Genomic DNA, 20,455 nt, shown 5'->3' on the forward strand with positions numbered 1-20,455 from the left:
CTAGATGATTCTGTGCTTCCAACTTCGGCAACAGTTTGGAGAAGGCCCTTTCCTGTTTCGGCATGACAATGACCCCGGGCGTAAAGCGTGGTCCATACAGAAGTGGTTTGTCGAGATAGCTGTGGAAGAACTTTACTGGCCTGGACAGAGCCCTGACCTCACCCCTAATGAACACCTTTGGGATGAATTGGAACGCCAGGCCTAATTTCCCAAAATCAGTGCCCGACCTCACTAATGCTCTTGTGTCTGAATGGAAGCAAGTCCCAGCAATGTTCCAACATCTAATAGGAAACCTCAGAGTGGAGGCTGTTACAGCAACAAAGGGGGGAACTAACTCCATATTAATACCCATGATTTTGGAATGAGGTGATCAGGTGTCCACATACTTTTGTTAATGTAGTGTATGTTTACTTATTCAAGTGAGCTAGTGTATTTGGACCTGCATTGTTATGTTGAATGATGTCATGATTTTAGGCCTGAGAAACAAGACTCCCTGGTCTGATGAAACCAAGATTGAACTCTCTGACCCAAATGCCAAGCATCACATCTTGAGGAAACCTGGCAACATCCCTACGGTTTAGCGTGGTGGCAGCATCATACTGTGGGGATGTTTTACAGCGGCAGGGACTGGGAGACTAATCAGGATTGAGGGGAGATGTACAGAGAACCTTGACGACAACCTGCTCCAGAGGGCTCAGGACCTCAGACTGGATAGAAGGTTCACCCTCCAACAGGACCACGATCCTACGCACACAGCCAAGAACGCAGGAGTGGCTTTGGGACAAGTCTCAATGTCCTTGATTGGCCCAGCCAGAGCCCGGACTTGAACCCGATCGAACATCTCTGGAGAGACCTGAAAATAGCTGTGCAGCAACGCTCCCCATCCAACATGACAGAACTTGAGAGGATCTGCAGAGAAGAATGGGAGAAACTCCCCAAATACAGGTGTGCCAAGCTTATAGGGTCATACCCAAGAAGACTTGAGGCTGAAATCGCTGCCAAAGGTGCTTAAACAAAGTACTGAGTAAAGGGTCTGAATACTTACGTAAATGGGATATTTCCGTTTTTTTTATTTGGAATACATTTGCAAACATTTCTGCAATCCTGTTTTTGCTTCGTCATTATGTGTTATTGTATTTTCCTCAATCTACACACATCTAATCCATTTTTAGAATAAGGCTGTAACAAAATTTGGTAAAAGTGAATGAATGCACTAATTTCAGCCAATAGTTTTGAAGCTGGTACCCATTTTTTGTGTACTACATCATCCAATTGTGTACTATTTCATCCATTTCGTGTGATATGTTACAAATCCAATTGTGCAATATGTTATGCTTAAGATCCAGGAGGGCATCTTTAAGTTAAAGTATGTGCACTACTTTATCACGCACTGATTTTTTAAATCTGCAACAAGTCTTGTTTGGTGGAACCACGCCACGGGTGGGTAACCGCACATGTTCTTTATGCAAACTAGAATATTTGCATGGAAATATGTCGCCATGGAAACCTACCTCATGTAATTTACATATGGTGTAATGTGTTGCTGCTTGTGGGATGACCATCCACATTAGTTTCAGTTCATGACTGAAGCATTTCTAAACTATGTTCTACAACAGTCTATAGGTACATCATTCATTTTAAAATTCCAAATAAATATATAGCAATAGAAGATTGCGGCATTAACCGCGATTTTGCACCACCAACAATGCCGACCTTGATGTTATGGAGAAGGTTGTACTTTCTCCTTGTCCCGCCACTTTTCTCAGCTCTTGATGTTTGACCTTGATGGCTGTTTTATGCTGCACAGGGTCAAATGAACCCTTGATCACTGTGCCACGGCTGCAAATAGATACCACAGGAGATCGTTAAATCAAATGGCAGTAATACAGTGGGGCAAAAAGTATTTAGTCAGCCACCAATTGTGCAAGTTCTCCCACTTAAAAAGATGAGGCCTGTAATTTTCATCATAGGTACACTTCAACTATGACAGACAAAATGAGAAAAAAAATCCAGAAAATTACATTGTAGGATTTTAAATGAATTTATTTGCAAATTATGGTGTAAAATAAGTATTTGGTCACCTACAAACAAGCAAGATTTCTGGCTCTCACAGACCTGTAACAACTTCTTTAAGAGGCTCCTCTGTCCTCCACTCGTTACCTGTATTAATTGCACCTGTTTGAACTTATCAGTATAAAAGACACCTGTCCACAACCTCAAACAGTCACACTCCAAACTCCACTATGGCCAAGACCAAAGAGCTGTCAAAGGACACCAGAAACAAAATTGTAGACCTGCACCAGGCTGGGAAGACTGAATCTGCAATAGGTAAGCAGCTTGGTTTGAAGAAATCAACTGTGGGAGCAATTATTAGGAAATGGAAGACATACAAGACCACTGATAATCTCCCTCGATCTGGGGCTCCATGCGAAATCTCACCCCGTGGGGTCAAAATGATCACAAGGAACGGTGAGCAAAAATCCCAGAACCACACGGGGGGACCTAGTGAATGACCTGCAGAGAGCTGGGACCAAAGTAACAAAGCCTACCATCAGTAACACACTACGCCGCCAGGGACTCAAATCCTGCAGTGCCAGACATGTCCCCCTGCTTAAGCCAGTACATGTCCAGGCCCGTCTGAAGTTTGCTAGAGAGTATTTGGATGATCCAGAAGAAGATTGGGAGAATGTCATATGGTCAGATGAAACCAAAATAAAACTTTTTGGTAAAAACTCAACTCGTCGTGTTTGGAGGACAAAGAATGCTGAGTTGCATCCAAAGAACACCATACCTACTGTGAAGCATGGGGGTGGAAACATCATGCTTTGGGGCTGTTTTTCTGCAAAGATCCAGGACGACTGATCCGTGTAAAGGAAAGAATGAATGGGGCCATGTATCGTGAGATTTTGAGTGAAAACCTCCTTCCATCAGCAAGGGCATTGAAGATGAAACGTGGCTGGGTCTTTCAGCATGACAATGATCCCCAAACACACCACCCGGGCAACGAAGGAGTGGCTTCGTAAGAAGCATTTCAAGGTCCTGCAGTCTCCAGATCTCAACCCCATAGAAAATCTTTGGAGGGAGTTGAAAGTCCATGTTTCCCAGCAACAGCCCCAAAACATCACTGCTCTAGAGGAGATCTGCATGGAGGAATGGGCCAAAATACCAGCAACAGTGTGTGAAAACCTTGTGAAGACTCACAGAAAAGGGTTAGGATCAGTGATGAGGATGAGTGCTCACTAAATGCAGGCGCATTTTTTTTAACAAGTGCCAGAGTTCCAGGATTCACAAGATACATGTACACCGTTGAAAAATATATTCAAATTACACACACACGCCTCAAAGTATTCTCTTTCCTGGCATAACCCTTTCTCCTCACTGTCAAATGAGAGCTTCGTATAGCCTTACAGGAAACTGATCAACCAATCAATTATTACATGGCTTCAATAAGGCAATAAATCACAGGTAAGACATTCAGGCAATACCATCCGAATTCCCATAAAAAGTACACATTTCAATAAGCAGTGTGAACCCTTGTCCAAAGGACATGAAATGAAACCATAGAAACTATCCTCCCCTGGGATAATTCCCCAGTGTCGCACATCTCCAAACAATCTGTTTGACCGCTGACTTCCAGACCAGGAAGCGCCAGAATCCTCGCCCAACACGAGAGACAGGAAGTTAATTACACAAACCTTTACAATTTCAGTGGTTAAAACAAAAAGAGAATCCCAAAGATAAAAAAAAATCCCAAGATAATCTCCCCTTTTGTCTAAGAAAGTCATGACCATCATGCGTTTAGGGGAAAAGGGATCATTTGGTACATGTATTAAACTATGAGTTTGACCAACTCCAGTGTCCTTGCTTAGGGGGTCCGGGGTCCTCCCCCGGGATAATTTGTATGTTGAAGGACTGAGAAGCTGAGTCATTCTACTCTAAAATCAAAGACAAAATGTCACCACCTGAAATATAATTTCCACCTCCAGAAATGGGCCCAAAAACATATTGGTAAAAACAATGTTTAAATTATTTTCAGATATTGGACTATGCATAAAGCCTAGGCATGGTCCGTCTATATTATCAGATGAGCCATTAGCAATAAGCATCATCGCCTATAGCCAACTGATGAAAGGTTTTATAATCTACATTTACCCCCATTGAACCAAACATCCCGATTGTTATTATAAATATATAAATAATTATTCACACAAAAAAGGTTTCTATTTAAAGAATTATTTAACTTCCTTTCTTCCCCCTTTAAGAGCTCTGTTGCACCTAAAGCTTGAAACTCTGCATTTGTTTAACGATGCCACACGCGATTGAAGGAGTAGAGAAATAAACGTGGTAGCAATGTAAAACTGGGTTCCCCCTCATTTTTTTTAAGGGACAAAACTGCTTTTAAACGTGTTTTTGCGAGATAACATTAAGAATTGCTGTGCATTGACTGCTTGTCAGAGAACAGGTTTCCCTCCTATGGCTCTCACAACTTGAATGCACCTCGAGAGGAATATTTATCTCACATAGAACACACAACAAGCAGACTAGATAAATAGATCTACTATTCTACTATGTGGTTGTCTGATTTTGTTTTAATAAAAATATGACATGACAAAAACAGTAGCACTGGAAAGTTCCATCCTGAGTTAAGTTTAGGCTTTAAAACACTTTTCCAGCAGCTACAAACAGCTGTCTGAGTTAAAGCGCTGTGCATTATAGAGACTATTTCATTCTGTTCATCTAAACATCAGTGTCATCAACAACCATGCATGTTGGTTCAGTGCATTTTTATAGTGACGGGCGTGCAGCTTCATCACATTCCATCTCATTCTCACTGTAGTCAGAAGAATGTCCTCCTCTCCTCAGGATCCGCCTGCTCTCCTCAACCTTCACACGCAGCATTTCTACACACACAGAGACAGAGAGAGAACATCATGCATCAAATATACTGAAGCCACGTCAGACTCGAACCAGGGTCCAGCGACTGTCAACCCAACATCTTAGCTGTTACGTAAAGTGATCAAATCAAACTATTTGTCACACGCGCAGAATACAACAGGTAGACCTTACCGTGAAATGCTTACTTACAAGCCCTTAACCAACAGTGTAGACCTTACCGTGAAATGCTTACTTACAAGCCCTTAACCAACAGTGTAGACTTTACCGTGAAATGCTTACTTACAAGCCCTTAACCAACAGTGTAGACCTTACCGTGAAATGCTTACTTACAAGCCCTTAACCAACAGTGTAGACCTTACCGTGAAATGCTTACTTACAAGCCCTTAACCAACAGTGTAGACTTTACCGTGAAATGCTTACTTACAAGCCCTTAACCAACAGTGTAGACCTTACCATGAAATGCTTACTTACAAGCCCTTAACCAACAGTGTAGACCTTACCGTGAAATGCTTACTTACAATCCCTTAACCAACAGTGTAGACCTTACCATGAAATGCTTACTTACAATCCCTTAACCAACAGTGTAGACTTTACTGTGAACTGCTTACTTACAAGCCCTTAACCAACAGTGCAGTTAAAGAAGAATTAAGGAAATATTTACCAAATAAACTTGAGAAAAAAAAAGTAACAACATAACAATAACGAGGCTATATACAGGAGGTACCTTTACCGAGTCAGTGTGCGGGGGTACAGGTTAGTTGAGGTCATTTGTACCTGTAGGTGGGGGTGAAGTGACTATGCAGAAATAAAACAGATCCAAACCTTTTGACGAGGTCACTAGGTGTTGGGTTAAGGTCAGATGCTTCAATATTGTAAATGAATAAAGGCACCCCCTCCTTTTGGTGAGGTTTGGTGGTTGCTTAGGTGCTGCCCATGCTAAAACTAACTATGGTCCAAATGCACCTTTTCTCTATGGACTCAGGTAGCCAAGCGGTTCAGAGCATTGGGCCAGTAACCAAAAGGTGGCTAGTTTGAATCCCAGAGCCGACTAGGTGAACAATCTGTCGATGTGCCCTTGAGCAATACATTTCACCCTAATTGCCCAGTAAGCCACTCTGGATAAGAGCGTCTGTGAAATGTAAATGGAGTCAACTGAGCATGGAATGGACTCACCCCGAGCGGGTGGAATGGACTCACCCGGAGCATGGAATGGACTCACCCGGAGCATGGAATGGACTCACCCGGAGCATGGAATGGACTCACCCGGAGCATGGAATGGACTCACCCGGAGCATGAAATGGACTCACCCGGAGCGTGGACGTCACACTGCCTGAGTCTGCACTTCTGTCTGATCTTATTGGATCCTCCAAACTTCTTCATGTCTTTACAGAAATCACACTGAGCACATTCCTCAGTCCTCCTGCATGGCTCACACTCCCCACACATACGGAATGAACGCTTCTGCACACATGGGAATCACACGGGAATCACACTACAGGGTGTTCTCTGTATATAAAAGGCTTGGGCAGGTCATTATATCTATCTATCTATCTATCTATATCTATATATAAATAAGTGATGGAGAAACACTGTAAACTTATCCATGGCAAAATGCATAGAATTACAGGACATTTGCTTTAAAACTGCAGCATTTTCTCTCAGCTTCATGTCAGAACGTATAGGATTGCAGGAAATTTGCTTTAAAAACACAAATTCCCTCAGACGTCAAGATCTCAAAAGTGTTCTTGCCCAGAGCCCGGAAAGAATTCAGCCGTGTCGACCCGTCCATTGACCCACCCACCACCTAAACCCCTTTTAAATCCAGGATCTCCCCCTGGGTCACTTCTGGTGACTCTTAAAAAAAGGACATTCTACTTCAAAATGAATTCAGATTAAATTGTGAACACCATATTAAAATGTTTTCCCTGTCAAAGACTTATAACATGTAGACCAACAGATGCAGCATAGCTGCTTTTAATAAATAGGCTGAAGCGTGGGGTTGGCATCTGCATTTACCCCCCAAAAAACTAAATTCAGCAAATATACATAGTAACTTAAAAGAGCGTCTCGGCAGAACTAAGATAAGCCACAGAACTAATATATACCACAGAACTAATATATACCACAGAACTAATATATTCCTACAGAACTAAGATATACCACAGAACTAAGATATGCCACAGAACTAAGATATGCCACAGAACTAATATATACCACAGAACTAACTCTGCTAAGTGAATATAGGGGAAACACTGTACATTCTGAAGTATTTTCCACGCTGGCATTATATCATCTTTGTGTGCATTTTCCATACATATTAAATAAAAGAAAACATTTGACACAAAAGTCTTCCTACACACCTTGGATTTACCCCTCCTGCCTCCAGTTCTGGTATGGAACCTTTCTCCTTTCTTTGTCTGTTTTCTCTTTGATTTGAGTGTCTTAAATCCTGATTGTTGTCCTCTACTCTCCACCTCATCACTTTTCCTGTTTTCACTCTGAGCTGCAGAACAGTCTAGAGTTACTGCGGAGAGGGGCTGAGAGTCACTGGCTGGTTCTGATACTCTGTAGTCCTCTACATCAGGTTCTAGTTTGATCTCTATAGATGTGTTGGTGAGTAGAGAGTCCCTCTCTCTGTCCTCCACAGTTTGGGTTTGGTGAAGATGTGAGGGCTGAGATGGGTTCTCCTGATCACAGTCACTTTCCACACAGGAAGAAGTGAATATGGAGTCGTTGGTATCCAAGAGCTCTAGAAGCTCATCTTCCTCCTGACTGGTAAGCAGTTCCTCTTTAATCAGTCTGGGCTCTGGGCCCTCATGAATCAGCCTGACTCGCCACTCCTGCTCACAGTCCTGCTGCTCAGTGGGAACATCCTCTTCAGATTTGAGGAAAGTGAGCTGCTGGGGATCTGATAGAGAAACAATAGGACATATAAAGTTGTTAATAATTCAATAGAGGATTTCAATCTAAAGCTGAATGCGAAGTTCTTTCCTCTGGTCCCTGAAACATGTCATTGAAATATGTAGAAAAAGCTAAAGTTAGCTTGCTAATTTATAATTTCTGTTTTACTGGATTTAGAACCGTGTAACGGTATAGCTTCTGTCCCCCGCCCCTATCTGGGCTCGAACCAGGGACTCTCTGCATACAGACAACAGCCACCCTTGAAGCATCGTTACCCATCGCTCCATTAAAACCGCAGCCTTTGCAGGGCAAGGGGAAGAACTACTTCAAGGTTTCAGCGAGAGTGACGTCACCGATTGAACTGCTAGCTAAATGATTCAACAATACAATTGCAGTCATGAACAATTCTCTTTGTGAAACCGAAGTGAAATGGCTAGCTAGTTAGCGGTAGTGCACGCTAATAGTGTTTCAATTGGTGACGTCACTAGCTCTGAGACCTTGAAGTAGTTGTTCCCCTTGCTCTGCAAGGGCTGCGGTTTTAATGGAGCGATGAGTAACGATGTTTCGAGGATGACTGTTGTCTGTATGCAGAGAGTCCCTGGTTCGAGGAGAAGGACGGAAGTTATACTGTTACATTTCCAACATTAACTTGCTATCTTTCTGATGTTTTTAAATTCAGCTAATGCCCCCAAACCAGGCGCGAACTGCACTTGCCAGCAGTGAATTGCGACGAGTGAGGAGTGCCGGTGGAGCATTACTGTCTCAGCTTCCTAAAGAAAAATCTGGCTTCCAAAAACGAAAAGAAAGAGGAGAGAAAAGAAAGAGGAGAGAAAAGAAAGAGGAGAGAAAAGAAAGAGGAGAGAAAAGAAAGGGGAGAGAAAAGAAAGAGGAGAGAAAAGAAAGAGGAGAGAAAAGAAAGAGGAGAGAAAAGAAAGGGTAAAAGTGTGTCAACCAACTTTTCACAAAGGAAGGTGGGTGTAGTCCGTGAGTGGTGGAAATGAACCTGTTTAGCTTAGTCCATAGTGAAATAGGCTACTTTTGCTCCCCTAACATTAGTTAGTTAATATCTTCACAGAAAGTTCTGAGTGTTTACATTTCGCTCCTCTTGTAGCTGACATTTAATCAATGCAGGCAAACTTTTAGCAAGCTATCCCCTGCCTGGTGCCAGGCCCAACAGATGCAGCTTCAGGCTCAGCAGCCCTATCTCCCCATCAACCAGCCCCGTCTCCCCATCAACCAGCCCCGTCTCCCCATCAACCAGCCCCGTCTCCCCATCCCCATGAACCAGCCCTACTCCCAACTGAAGGAGGTGAGCAGCATTGTGTTGAATGACATGTCATTTGGCATAATTGCAGATACTGCAATGCATTGAGGACAGGAATGTAATTCTCCAGTCAGGAAAAATCTCACTTGACACAGAAGGCAGCCAATATCAGAGCCTTAAAGGAAGAGATGAATGGGAGTCTCTCCTGTCTGAGGCAACACTGATTGCAACATAAATGGATGCTGCACCTCAATTCAGCAAGGAATACAGCCACCAGAGGAAAAGGAAGAGATTCCATGATGAGACCTCTCAAGAAAGTGACTTTGCTAGTAAGAAGGCTCGGCGCTGGGCTCTAGGTGAGTAAGGCTGAGCGAGGGTCAGTGATAACTGTTTAATGGCTATGGATATTGGATCACTACACACATGATGCCCACAGGCTGAGAACACTATGGCATTGCGGTTGGTGATCTTCGGCTTGTGTGCGGCTGCTCGGCCAAAAACCTATTTCATTAAGCTCCCGACTAACAGTTATTGTGCTGACCGCCGTTGTTGATCCTAGACGCTTCCACTTCACAATAACAACACTTACAGACGCCCGGAGCAGATCTAGAAGGGCCAAAATTTGACAAACTGTTGGAAAGATTGCATTATATGACAGTGCCACGTTAAAAGTTACTGAGCTCTAAGGCCTCCCGGGTGGCGCAGTGGATAAGGGCGCTGTACTGCAGGGCCAGTTGTGCCATCAGAGTCCCTGGGTTCGTGCCCAGGCTCTGTCGTAACCCGCCGCGACTGGGAGGTCTGTGGGGCGACGCACAATTGGCCTAGGTCTGGGTTAGGGAGGGTTTGGCCGGTAGGGATATCCTTGTCTCATCGCGCACCAGCGACTCCTGTGGTGGGCCGGGCGCAGTGCGCGCTAGCCAAGGTTGCCAGGGGCACGGTGTAGCCTCCGACACATTGGTGCGGCTGGGTTGGATGCGCACTGTGTTAAGAAGCAGTACGGCTGTGTATCGGAGGACGCATGACATTCAGCCTTTGTCTCTCCTGAGCCCGTATGGGAGTTGTAGCAATGAGACAAGATAGTCTTGCTACTACAACAATTGGATACCACGAAATTGGGGAGAAAAAAGGGGTAAAAATCAACAAACAAAAAAAAGCTACGGCCAATGTTTGTCTATGTGGCTGTCTACTTGATTTTATACACCTGTCAGCGACGGGATTACTGAAATAGCTTATCCACATAATTGTGTGTATATTTCACAGCGATTTAGACGGTACAACTCCAGGGTCTACGTCCTGCACAAACATTTAGCAATCTATCTTTGGTATTTGTTACGTTCCCCAGTTTATGTGTTGTAGTTTGTGTATTTGCATGTGTTTTATTTCAGGAAATGGCTTCCTGAAATCCCTCAAGCAGCTGATTGGTTGACTCCAGGGCTAATTGGAGAGCTGACTCCGCCCCCTCGTCAAGACACAGCTGTCTCCAATTACACATTCATTCTGAAGCTATATAAAAGCCAGTGTTCTGTTCAGGAGAGAGATTTGGAGGTAGGGATTGCCGAGAGAGATTTTGCTGAGGTCATTGCAGAGTGATTGCTTGTGATAGAGAGAATTTTGCTGGAGGTTGATTTGCTGGGAGTTCATTGCTGGGAAGTTGGTATGTTTTGTGAGTTTGTTGCTCATAGAGCTTTTTTGATGTACTTTGTTTCTTAGTTTGTTTGTGAAATTGTTTAATATTCTGTTTCATTTGTTCCCAGGGGAGAAGGGGAAGGCACCTTGGGAGTGTTTAGGCAAGAGGCCCGCGGGCATACATATACCCGTAGTATATTCACTGTCTAGGCACACTAGGTAAGACCTGGGCGGACCACCCCCTGTATTTTGGTTAGGGCACCAGGTGGTGCTAAATTAGGTAAGTAGTGGGCAGGCAAGATAGGACAGGGGGCTTTGAGATTTACTTTCTTTGTTTTGGTTCCGTCCAGCCCCTTTTCCCCATATTACCGTGTAAAGGAATAAAGTCCTTGTAAACGGTACCACATGCAGGGTGTTGCGTTCCCTCTTCATAGAGGCGTGCTTAACAGTATTGTACAGTTGATTTCTAAATGTATCTTCCGTCATTATGATGACTAAACTTGTATACTAACTCCACCAATATGAAGTAAAAGGGATGTGTAATTCCACTGAATTTTATGGGGTGAAAATGCAAGTTTGTGTAAGGTGAGTTAGAGACAAACTGTCAACATTAGGGAAATTAGCGCGATATACAATTTGATATGGAAAAATAATTAAACATGTCAATTTAGGATGATAGTATGTTGCCCACACAAAGTATTGCAACAATGACATCCATTTTTCAGTCATTGAACCTTTTATGCTCTCAATCACAATTGAACCAGCGCTCTAAACTAGCCTCCATCCAGTCTGTGCAGCCTGAATGCTTGTACTTCCCTAGTTTAATAATGTACATGTTTTAAGTATCGACTGTAGAGCGACTGGAGAGTCGGAGGTTAATTTCAAAAACTTTAGCCTGCACTCAACTCCGTGAAGGAGATACTTGTCTAGCCAATACAGTAACTGGCTGTATCACAACCGGCCGTGATTGGGCGGCACAACATTGGCCCAGCGTCGTCAGGGTTTGGTAGGCTGTCATTGTAAACAAGAATATGTTTTAACCTGACTTGTCTGGTTAAATAAACAAAACTGGTCAATACAAACCTGCTCTGTATAACTTTATCTCCGGGTTGAAAACCAAATCCAACAGCCTCCGCAGACGGTTATTCTCCTCCTTAGAACGGGAGATTTCTTCATACAACTCTACTACTGTTCTGTCGACCGCCACGGATATCTCTGCAACAGCCGCTGTTAGTCGTTCAGTAACATACACGTTCAGCAACTGTAGTTTAGACATTTTGACCGGAATGAAAGTCGACAAGTTGGTATTATTCTGTTCCGCCTATAACGTTACATTTGACATGGACGAAAAATACAATTGCGATAGCCTATATAAATAGCGTGCAAATATTAGCTTCGTCCTCTCTGGCAAAACGCGTTTAAACGTTTACTTTCAACCCCAACTTCAGCCTTTACCTAATATATATATATATAAAAAACAACGCTTTCCGGTGAGAAATTGTGGGTGGGGTAATTCCTTATTCTACATGTCAGAGAGGTTTGTTCTACATACGGTATTTCTATCTGAACGTTCCAAAACGTTGCGTCATACTGAACCCGGTCTAGATCAACACTTTCTCCCTTGAAGCAAATTCACCAGAAGTTCAGTAGCGCTCACTGATAACAAAGTGTTGTACATCGTGAACAAATGCAGCTCTGGACAGTGGTAAGGCCACAATTGCCACTTGCGGTGCAAAAAAAACCCGATTAATTATGGACTCACATTTATTGTGGTATTGTGTTCGGAAGAAAAGTGTACTCATCACCTTGAAAGCGAAGATTAGAGACTCAATTCAATTTGTATTGCAGTAGCTCTTTTTCCAATGGTCAAATTAACTATCAGATTGGTCCCGGGAACTATATAAAGAAACGTTGAATTTGGACATTATGCGGAAATGTGCTGCCTTTTTGAATTTTGTGTAACGTCAGTAATCTAGTCAAGGAAGCATCATTCTAAATATATTGGTACACTCCACTATATATTGGTACACTCCATTGCCAAATAAGGTGCTTGTTTCTAAATGAAACCAGAAGGCGGTACCACCCAGCACCTCTAGAAGGGAGTGTATTTCATACCGAACCCCTCCCTTGAGGTGACGTGCCTCTACATCACGATTGTTCAAAAACTAGGGCAAAAAGAGCTAGATTTACTACTAAAATAGTCTACCAAAATATCACTTCTGCAAGGAAATGGCAAAAATACCTGAATTGACGTGTTTTACTATAACTAAGCCTTGATGAGAACAAACAAGAAACCCGCACACTGCTGCTAGTATCGCTGCTCTTTTGATTTACGTATCGGCCTCAAGGCCTTCGTCCGGAGCTTTTGTCAGTGTTTATCATGTTCACTTGTATGTAGACATTGCTCCACCCACACGGTTGGAGTCGGGGGAAAAGAAGCAAGTGTTACCAAATATAACAATGTGAATTTCATAAGTATTCTAATAAAGTGAGTACATAAAACGTGTTAAACACGTCTGTAAAACCACAATGAGGACATTGACATTGTCATTGATTTCCAACCCATTTCCTGTATGTGGGTGGCAGAAATAGTCACACTTCATGTTGTTTCACTGTGCGCAACCTCAGCATTTAATATCTACCATTTTATTTTGTGGCTGGCAGTTGGCATGGACCAATTTGTCTCGTAAATTGCGACCTCTCCTATATACTATAAGTGGTGGATTCTTACATTGAGCTGGCAGAGCTGTGTCGCAAAAGCATTGCCCCTCTGACCAACAAGCCCCGAGACAGCTTCTATGACCAAGCACTAAGACTTCTGAATAGCCAAAGACTCCAAGAACTGAGACTTCCGAACAGCTAATTAATGGCAGCCCGCCCACCCTCACCCACGGTCTATCTGCACTGACTACATGCCACTCACGGGTCTCTACCCACACACTCTTGCACAGGCCTACACTGACACACATACACTCACCCACCACTTATGCTGCTGCTATGTTGATCATTATTATAATTGCTGGTGCTACCAGTCACTGTTTTCTTCCCCACATACTGTACATGTACATTTCTACCCCTCTGGTATCTCTGCACATTGTACATTTGGTACTGGCACAGACCCTGCAAATAGCTTCATTTCTCGTGTTAAAACAACAACGTTATACTATTTAACATTGAAGACTACATTGTTGGGAAAGAGCTAGCATTCCACTTCACTTGTTCATGTGACAAAACTTTAAACTAATTTGAAACTCGTGTAAATGTTGATTATTTTTGACTAACTTCCTTTTGATATCAGTTATGAATAAAGTATGTTTCTTTGGACCAAATGTACTTGCATCTCTCTTGACGTTTTGAATAAACACATAGTATGGGTTGTATTTTCTCCAGTGTCCACCAGAAGGAAGATTGTAGGATATTTGGCTTTTACGTTATAAGGTATTTTGTAATGAAAATATGTGCATCCGATGCCACAGTACTATAGTTGAACCATACAGCAGTAAAAGTCCAGCAACACTTCCTATGACTTAGTAGGCTGAGTCTTTTCCTCCTAACTTTAGCTGAGACAGGTAGTACACTTTTTCCTCTGTAGTCCAATCAATATACAGTGTACTGCATAGTTCTGTTGCATGGGTAAATAGTCAAACTCTGAATAACCTAGTATTTATTAGCAAAATACAGTAAGACAAATGCTGTGCACAGCACATAGCGTTACGGTTTGACAGAACTAGTGTAACAATACAACTTTATGGACCGTCCCCTCGTCCATACACGGGCGCAAACCAGGGACCCTCTGCACACATCAACAGTCACCCTCGAAGCATCGTTACCCATCGCTCCACAAAAGCCGCGGTCCTTGCAGAGCAAGGGGAACCAAAACTTCAAGGTCTCAGAGCAAGTGACGTCACCGATTGAAACGCTATTTAGCGCGCACCACCGCTAACTAGCTAGCCATTTCACATCCGTTACACTAGGATAATGTTCCATATGCAGAAAAAGCTTATTTCTCTCAAATGTTGTGCACAAATTTGTTTACATCCATGTTAGTAAGCATTTCTCCTTTGCCAAGATAACCCATCCACCTGAGGTGTGGCATATCAAAAAGCTGATTAAACAGCATGATCATTACACAGCTCCACTTTGTGCTGGGGACAATAAAGGCCACTCAAAAATTTGCAATTTTGTCACAGATGCCACAGATGTCTCAATGCTGACTGCAGGAATGCTGACTGCATGCTGACTGCAGGAATGTCCACCAGAGTTGTTGCCAGAGAATTTAATGTTCATTTCTCTACCATAAGCCGCCTCCAACGTAGTTAAAAAAAAAAATTGCAGTACGTTCAACCGGCCTCACACCCACAGACCACGTGTACGGCATCGTGTGGGTGAGCGGTTTGCTGATGTCAACTTTGTGAACAGAGCAAATATTCAGCAACTTCTCACAGCCATTGAAGAGGAAGGAGTGAGACAACATTCCACAGGCCACAATCAACAGCCTGATCAACTCTATGTGAAGGAGATGTGTCGCGCTGCATGGGGCAAATGGTGGTCACACCAACTACTGACTGGTTTTATGATCCGAGCCCCTGCTTTTTTTTTTTTTTTAGGTATCTGTGACCAACAGATGCATATCGGTTGTATTCCCAGGCATGTGAAATTCATAGATTAGGGCCTAATGAATTTATTTAAATTGACTGATTACCTTATATGAACTGTAACTCAGTAAAATCTTTGAAAATTGTTGCATGTTGCATTTATAGTTTTGTTCAGTATACATGAGACTATAAACCACTAGAGGGTGTTACTAGGATAATATACGTGGCTAAATCTCAAGCAAACAGGAAATACATTTAAACCGTGATAGGATCTTTAAGAACCAAGAAACAATTTTAAGCATTGCACCACTCATATACATACACAATGAAATATTAGAAATATAGCAATTTCTCACTTATCTTTCATAAAATAGTAATTCTCTTTAGTTTAAATTGTTAGCTGATGTAGTTATACTTTTGTGACATTTTAACATTATCCACTGACAATGCAAAGCCGCAAAGAAAGATTGATTTCGTATCCTACGCATAGCGTTTTAACGCAGACTTGTATTTTAAAGGCAAAATCGGAAAACCGGCAGTCTTAATGTTTCTGCGGTGATGCTCATTTGAAAAAGCCACGCTGAAGAGACGTTTCCTTTCGCCTAAGTGACAGCATCCGCTTCGCCAGTTTTAAATCTGCCGAATGTTTGTCCATTGGCGCCACCGTGCGGCCAAACTGAAGTATTCCCTACTGAGAATCATTTTTATTTATTTAATCAGGTAGGCAAGTTGAGAACAAGTTATTTACAATTGCGACCTGGCCAAGATGAAGCATTGTAAAAGTCTAAACTCAAAGCTGTTACTTTGACATGACAAAAACAGTAGCACTGGAAAGTTCCATCCTGAGTTAAGTTTAGGCTTTGAAACACTTTCCCAGCAGCTGCAAACAGCTGTCTGAGTTAAAGCGCTGTGCATTATAGAGACTATTTCATTCTGTTCATCTAAACAACTGAGTGTCATCAACAACCATGCATGTTGGTTCAGTGCATTTTTATAGTGACGGGCGTGCAGCTTCATCACATTCCATCTCATTCTCACTGTAGTCATCAGACCGATGTCCTCTTCTCCTCAGGCTCCCCTGCTCCCCAAGCCAGACAGGTCAACCTCCTCAACCTTCACACGCAGCATTTCTACACACACAGAGACAGAGAGAGAACATCATGCATCAAGTGAATTCAGGGGGAAGCCACATCCAAGACTCGAACCTGGATCCAGCGACTGTCAACCCAACATCTTAGCAATTACGTAAAGAGCTCCAAACCTCTTGACGAGGTCACTACAATACTGTCAGATGCTTCAATATTGTAAATGAATAAAGGCACCCCCTCCTTTTGGTGAGGTTTGGTGGTTGCTTAGGTGCTGCCCATGCTAAAACTAACTATGGTCCAAATGCACCCTTTCTCTATGGACTCAGGTAGCCAAGCGGTTCAGAGCATTGGGCCAGTAACCGAAAGGTGGCTAGTTTGAATCCCAGAGCCGACTAGGTGAACAATCTGTCGATGTGCCCTTGAGCAATGCATTTCACCCTAATTGCCCTGTAAGCCACTCTGGATAAGAGCGTCTGCAAAATGTAAATGGACTCACCCGGAGCGGGTGGAATGGACTCACCCGGAGCGGGTGGAATGGACTCACCCGGAGCGGGTGGAATGGACTCACCCCGAGCGGGTGGAATGGACTCACCCGGAGCGTGGAATGGACTCACCCGGAGCGTGGAATGGACTCACCCGGAGCGTGGACCCCACACTGCCTGAGTCTGCACTTCTGTCTGATCTTATTGGATCCTCTTCATGTCTTTACAGAAATCACACTGAGCACATTCCTCAGTCCTCCTGCATGGCTCACACTCCCCACACATACGGAATGAACGCTTGCAATTAGGAGCAGAATACGTTTGACTAGAAGATGTCAAATGGGGCAACATAGTGGCCGCCCTGCCTCCAGTATTGGTATGAGAGCTTTCTCCATTCTCAATCTGTTTTCTCTTTGATTGGAGTGTCTTAGACCCTAATAGCTGTCCTCCACTCTCCACCTCATCCTCACTTTCCATGTTTTCACTCTGAGCTGCTGAACAGTCTGGAGTTACTGCGGAGAGGGGCTGAGAGTCACTGGCTGGTTCTGATACTCTGTAATTCTCTCCATCAGGTTCTAGTTTGATCTCATCAGTTGTGTAGGTGAGTAGAGAATCTCCCTCTCTGTCCTCCACAGTTTGTGTTTGGTGTAGATGTGAGGGCTGAGATGGGTTCTCCTGATCACAGTCACTTTCCACAAAGGGAGAAGTGAATATGGAGTCTTTGGTATGACTGGTCTGTAGTTCCTCCTGTTCCTCTAATCTGTGTGGGCACTGGGTCCTCCTGAATCAGACTGGGGCTCCACTCCTGCTCACAGTGCTGCTCCTCAGGGGGAACCTCCTCTTCAGATATGGGGAGAGTGAGCTGCTGGGAATCTGGAGGAAAAATAGGAAATATAGTTGGACATTTTTCAAATTGTTGAATAATTTGCATCTAAAACAGAATCCAAAGTTCAACGATCTGGGCCCTGAAACATGCAATTATGAAATAATCTACCTAGTTATTTTATCATTTCTGTTTGATTTAGAACAGCTAGCTCTTTGATTCAACAATACAGTTGCAGCTAGAGTGCATTCTGGGGATCCGTATTTTACTACAGTGCATTCTGGGGATCTGTATTTTACTACAGTGCATTCTGGGGATCCGTATTTTACTACAGTGCATTCGGAAAGTATTCAGACCCCTTGACCTTTTCCACACAGCTTTATTGTAAAATTGATTAAATAGTTTTTCCTATTAATCCACACACACACACACACACTTCCCCATGACAGAGCAAAAACGTGTATTACAAATAAAAAACAGAAATACACATTTACATAATTATTCAGACCCTTTACTCGGTACTTTGTTGAAGCACCTTTGGCAGAGACTACAGCCTCGAGTCTTCTTGGGATTCTTTATTTAACTAGGCAAGTCAGTTAAGAACAAATTATTATTTACAATAATGGCCTAGTGGGTTAACTGCCTTGTTCAGGGGCAGAACAACAGATTTTTACCTTGTCAGCTCGGGGATTCTATCTAGCAACCTTTCGGTTACAAGTCCAACGCTCTAACCTCTAGGCTACCTGCCACCCCATAATGAATGGGCTGCACATGCCGAGAGAGTACTTTCGAATTGGTCTGCAGTGTAGCATCAGTCTATAAAATGAGCTGCTTGTTGTGCAGATAATCCTTTCTACTGATGTTTTTTCTAAAGATATAACGTCAGCCAAGTTGAACTGCTCTCAACCAGAGTGACTTGACAACGGGTCAAGCACGCTGCACAAACTGAACGCAAACGACACAGGACGTCTTGTTTAAAACCTGTTGAATCTAGGGGGCACTATTTTAATTTTTGGAAAAATAATGTTCCAGAGTAAATGGGATATTTTGTCAGGACAAGATGCTAGAATATGCATATAATTGACAGCTTAGGATAGAAAACACTCTAAAGTTTCCAAAACTGTAAAAATATTGTCTGAGTCTAACAGAACTGATATTGCAGGCGAAAGCCCGAGAAAAATCCAATCAGGAAGTGACTCATGTTTTGAAAGCTCTGAGTTCCGATGCGTCCCTATTGAGTAGTGAATGGGCTATCAACCAGATTCCTTTTTCTACGTATTCCCCAAGGTTTCTACAGCATTTTGACGTAGTTTCACGCCTTTATGTTGAAGAATGAGCGTAAGCAACTACATTGCTAAGTGTCCGGCTGAGGGTGTAATAGAGGTAGCTATTTTTCCTCCCGGTCTTAATGAAAAACAGCTGTCCCGGTGGATATATTATCGAATAGATATTTAAAAAACACCTTGAGGATTGATTATAAACAACGTTTGCCATGTTTCTGTCGATATTATGGAGCTAATTTGGAATATTTTTCTGCGTTGTCGTGACCGCAATTTCCGGTCTAATTCTCAGCCAAACGTGAAGAACTAAAGGAGTTATTTCGGCTACAAAAATTCTTTTTTTTTTTTCAAAAAAATAACATTTGCTATCTAACTGGGAGTCTCGTGAGTGAAAACATCCGAAGCGCAAAGGTAAACGATTTCATTTGATTGCTTTTCTGATTTGTGACCAGGTTGCCTGCTGCTAGCTAGGCATAATGCTATGCTAGGCAATCGATAAACTTACACAAATGCTTGTCTTGCTTTGGCTGTAAAGCATTATTTCAAAATCTGAGATGACAGGGTGATTAACAAAAGGCTAAGCTGTGTTTCACTATATAACATGAATATTAATATTTTCTAGAAAATATTTTTTGTCCGGTTTTTGTCCGTTGCGTTATGCTAATTACTGTAGTTGATGACAACGCTCCCGGATCCGGGATGGGTAGTTACAAGAAGTTAATGAAAAGGGGTTGCAGTCTACTGTCATGACGTTGGCCTGGGGGGGTATGTTTATGACAGTCATAAATACCTCTTCCCCCCCTTTTTCCTCACTCTACCCTACTGCGGTTACATTTACAAAACCCTTGTTTAACAGAGATTCTGGGAACATCTGTAGGTGGGGGGAAATGAACTGCACTGCTCAAAAAAATAAAGGGAACACTAAAATAACACATCCTAGATTTGAATGAATTAAATATTCTTATTAAATACTTTTTTCTTTACATAGTTGAATGTGCTGACAACAAAATCACACAAAAATTATCAATGGAAATCAAATTTATCAACCCATGGAGGTCTGGATTTGGAGTCACACTCAAAATTAAAGTGGAAAACCACACTACAGGCCGAGCCAACTTTGATGTAATGTCCTTAAAACAAGTCAAAATGAGGCTCAGCAGTGTGTGGCCTCCACGTGCCCGTATGACCTCCCTACAACGCCTGGGCATGCTCCTGATGAGGTGGCGGATGGTCTCCTGAGGGATCTCCTGCCAGACCTGGACTAAAGCATCCTCCAACTTCTGGACAGTCTGTGGTGCAACGTAGCGTTGGTGGATGGAGCGAGACATGATGTCTCAGATGTGCTCAATTGGATTCAGGTCTGGGGAACGGACGGGCCAGTCCATAGCATCAATGCCTTCCTCTTGACACACTCCAGCCACATGAGGTCTAGCATAGTCTTGCATTAGGAGGAACCCAGGGCCAACCGCACCAGCATATGGTCTCACAAGGGGTCTGAGG

At 42.9% G+C, this 20,455-nt stretch overlaps 1 protein-coding gene across 1 annotated transcript; it reads right to left on the bottom strand.

Annotated features, from left to right (window-relative positions):
- Window positions 1–3,089: 3,089 nt before the first annotated feature.
- LOC110489154 lies at window positions 3,090–12,653 on the bottom strand. The gene is made up of 4 exons (XM_021561761.2): window positions 11,771–12,653; window positions 7,257–7,804; window positions 6,204–6,357; window positions 3,090–4,901 (listed from the first exon to the last, which is right to left on the bottom strand). The coding sequence occupies exons 1-4, from the start codon at window positions 11,961–11,963 to the stop codon at window positions 4,786–4,788; spliced, it is 1,011 nt and encodes a 336-aa protein (XP_021417436.1). The 5' UTR covers window positions 11,964–12,653; the 3' UTR covers window positions 3,090–4,785.
- Window positions 12,654–20,455: the final 7,802 nt, after the last annotated feature.

This window comes from Oncorhynchus mykiss, chromosome 14, assembly GCF_013265735.2.
Source record: "Oncorhynchus mykiss isolate Arlee chromosome 14, USDA_OmykA_1.1, whole genome shotgun sequence".
In the NCBI taxonomy this organism is placed as follows: Eukaryota; Metazoa; Chordata; class Actinopteri; order Salmoniformes; family Salmonidae; genus Oncorhynchus; species Oncorhynchus mykiss.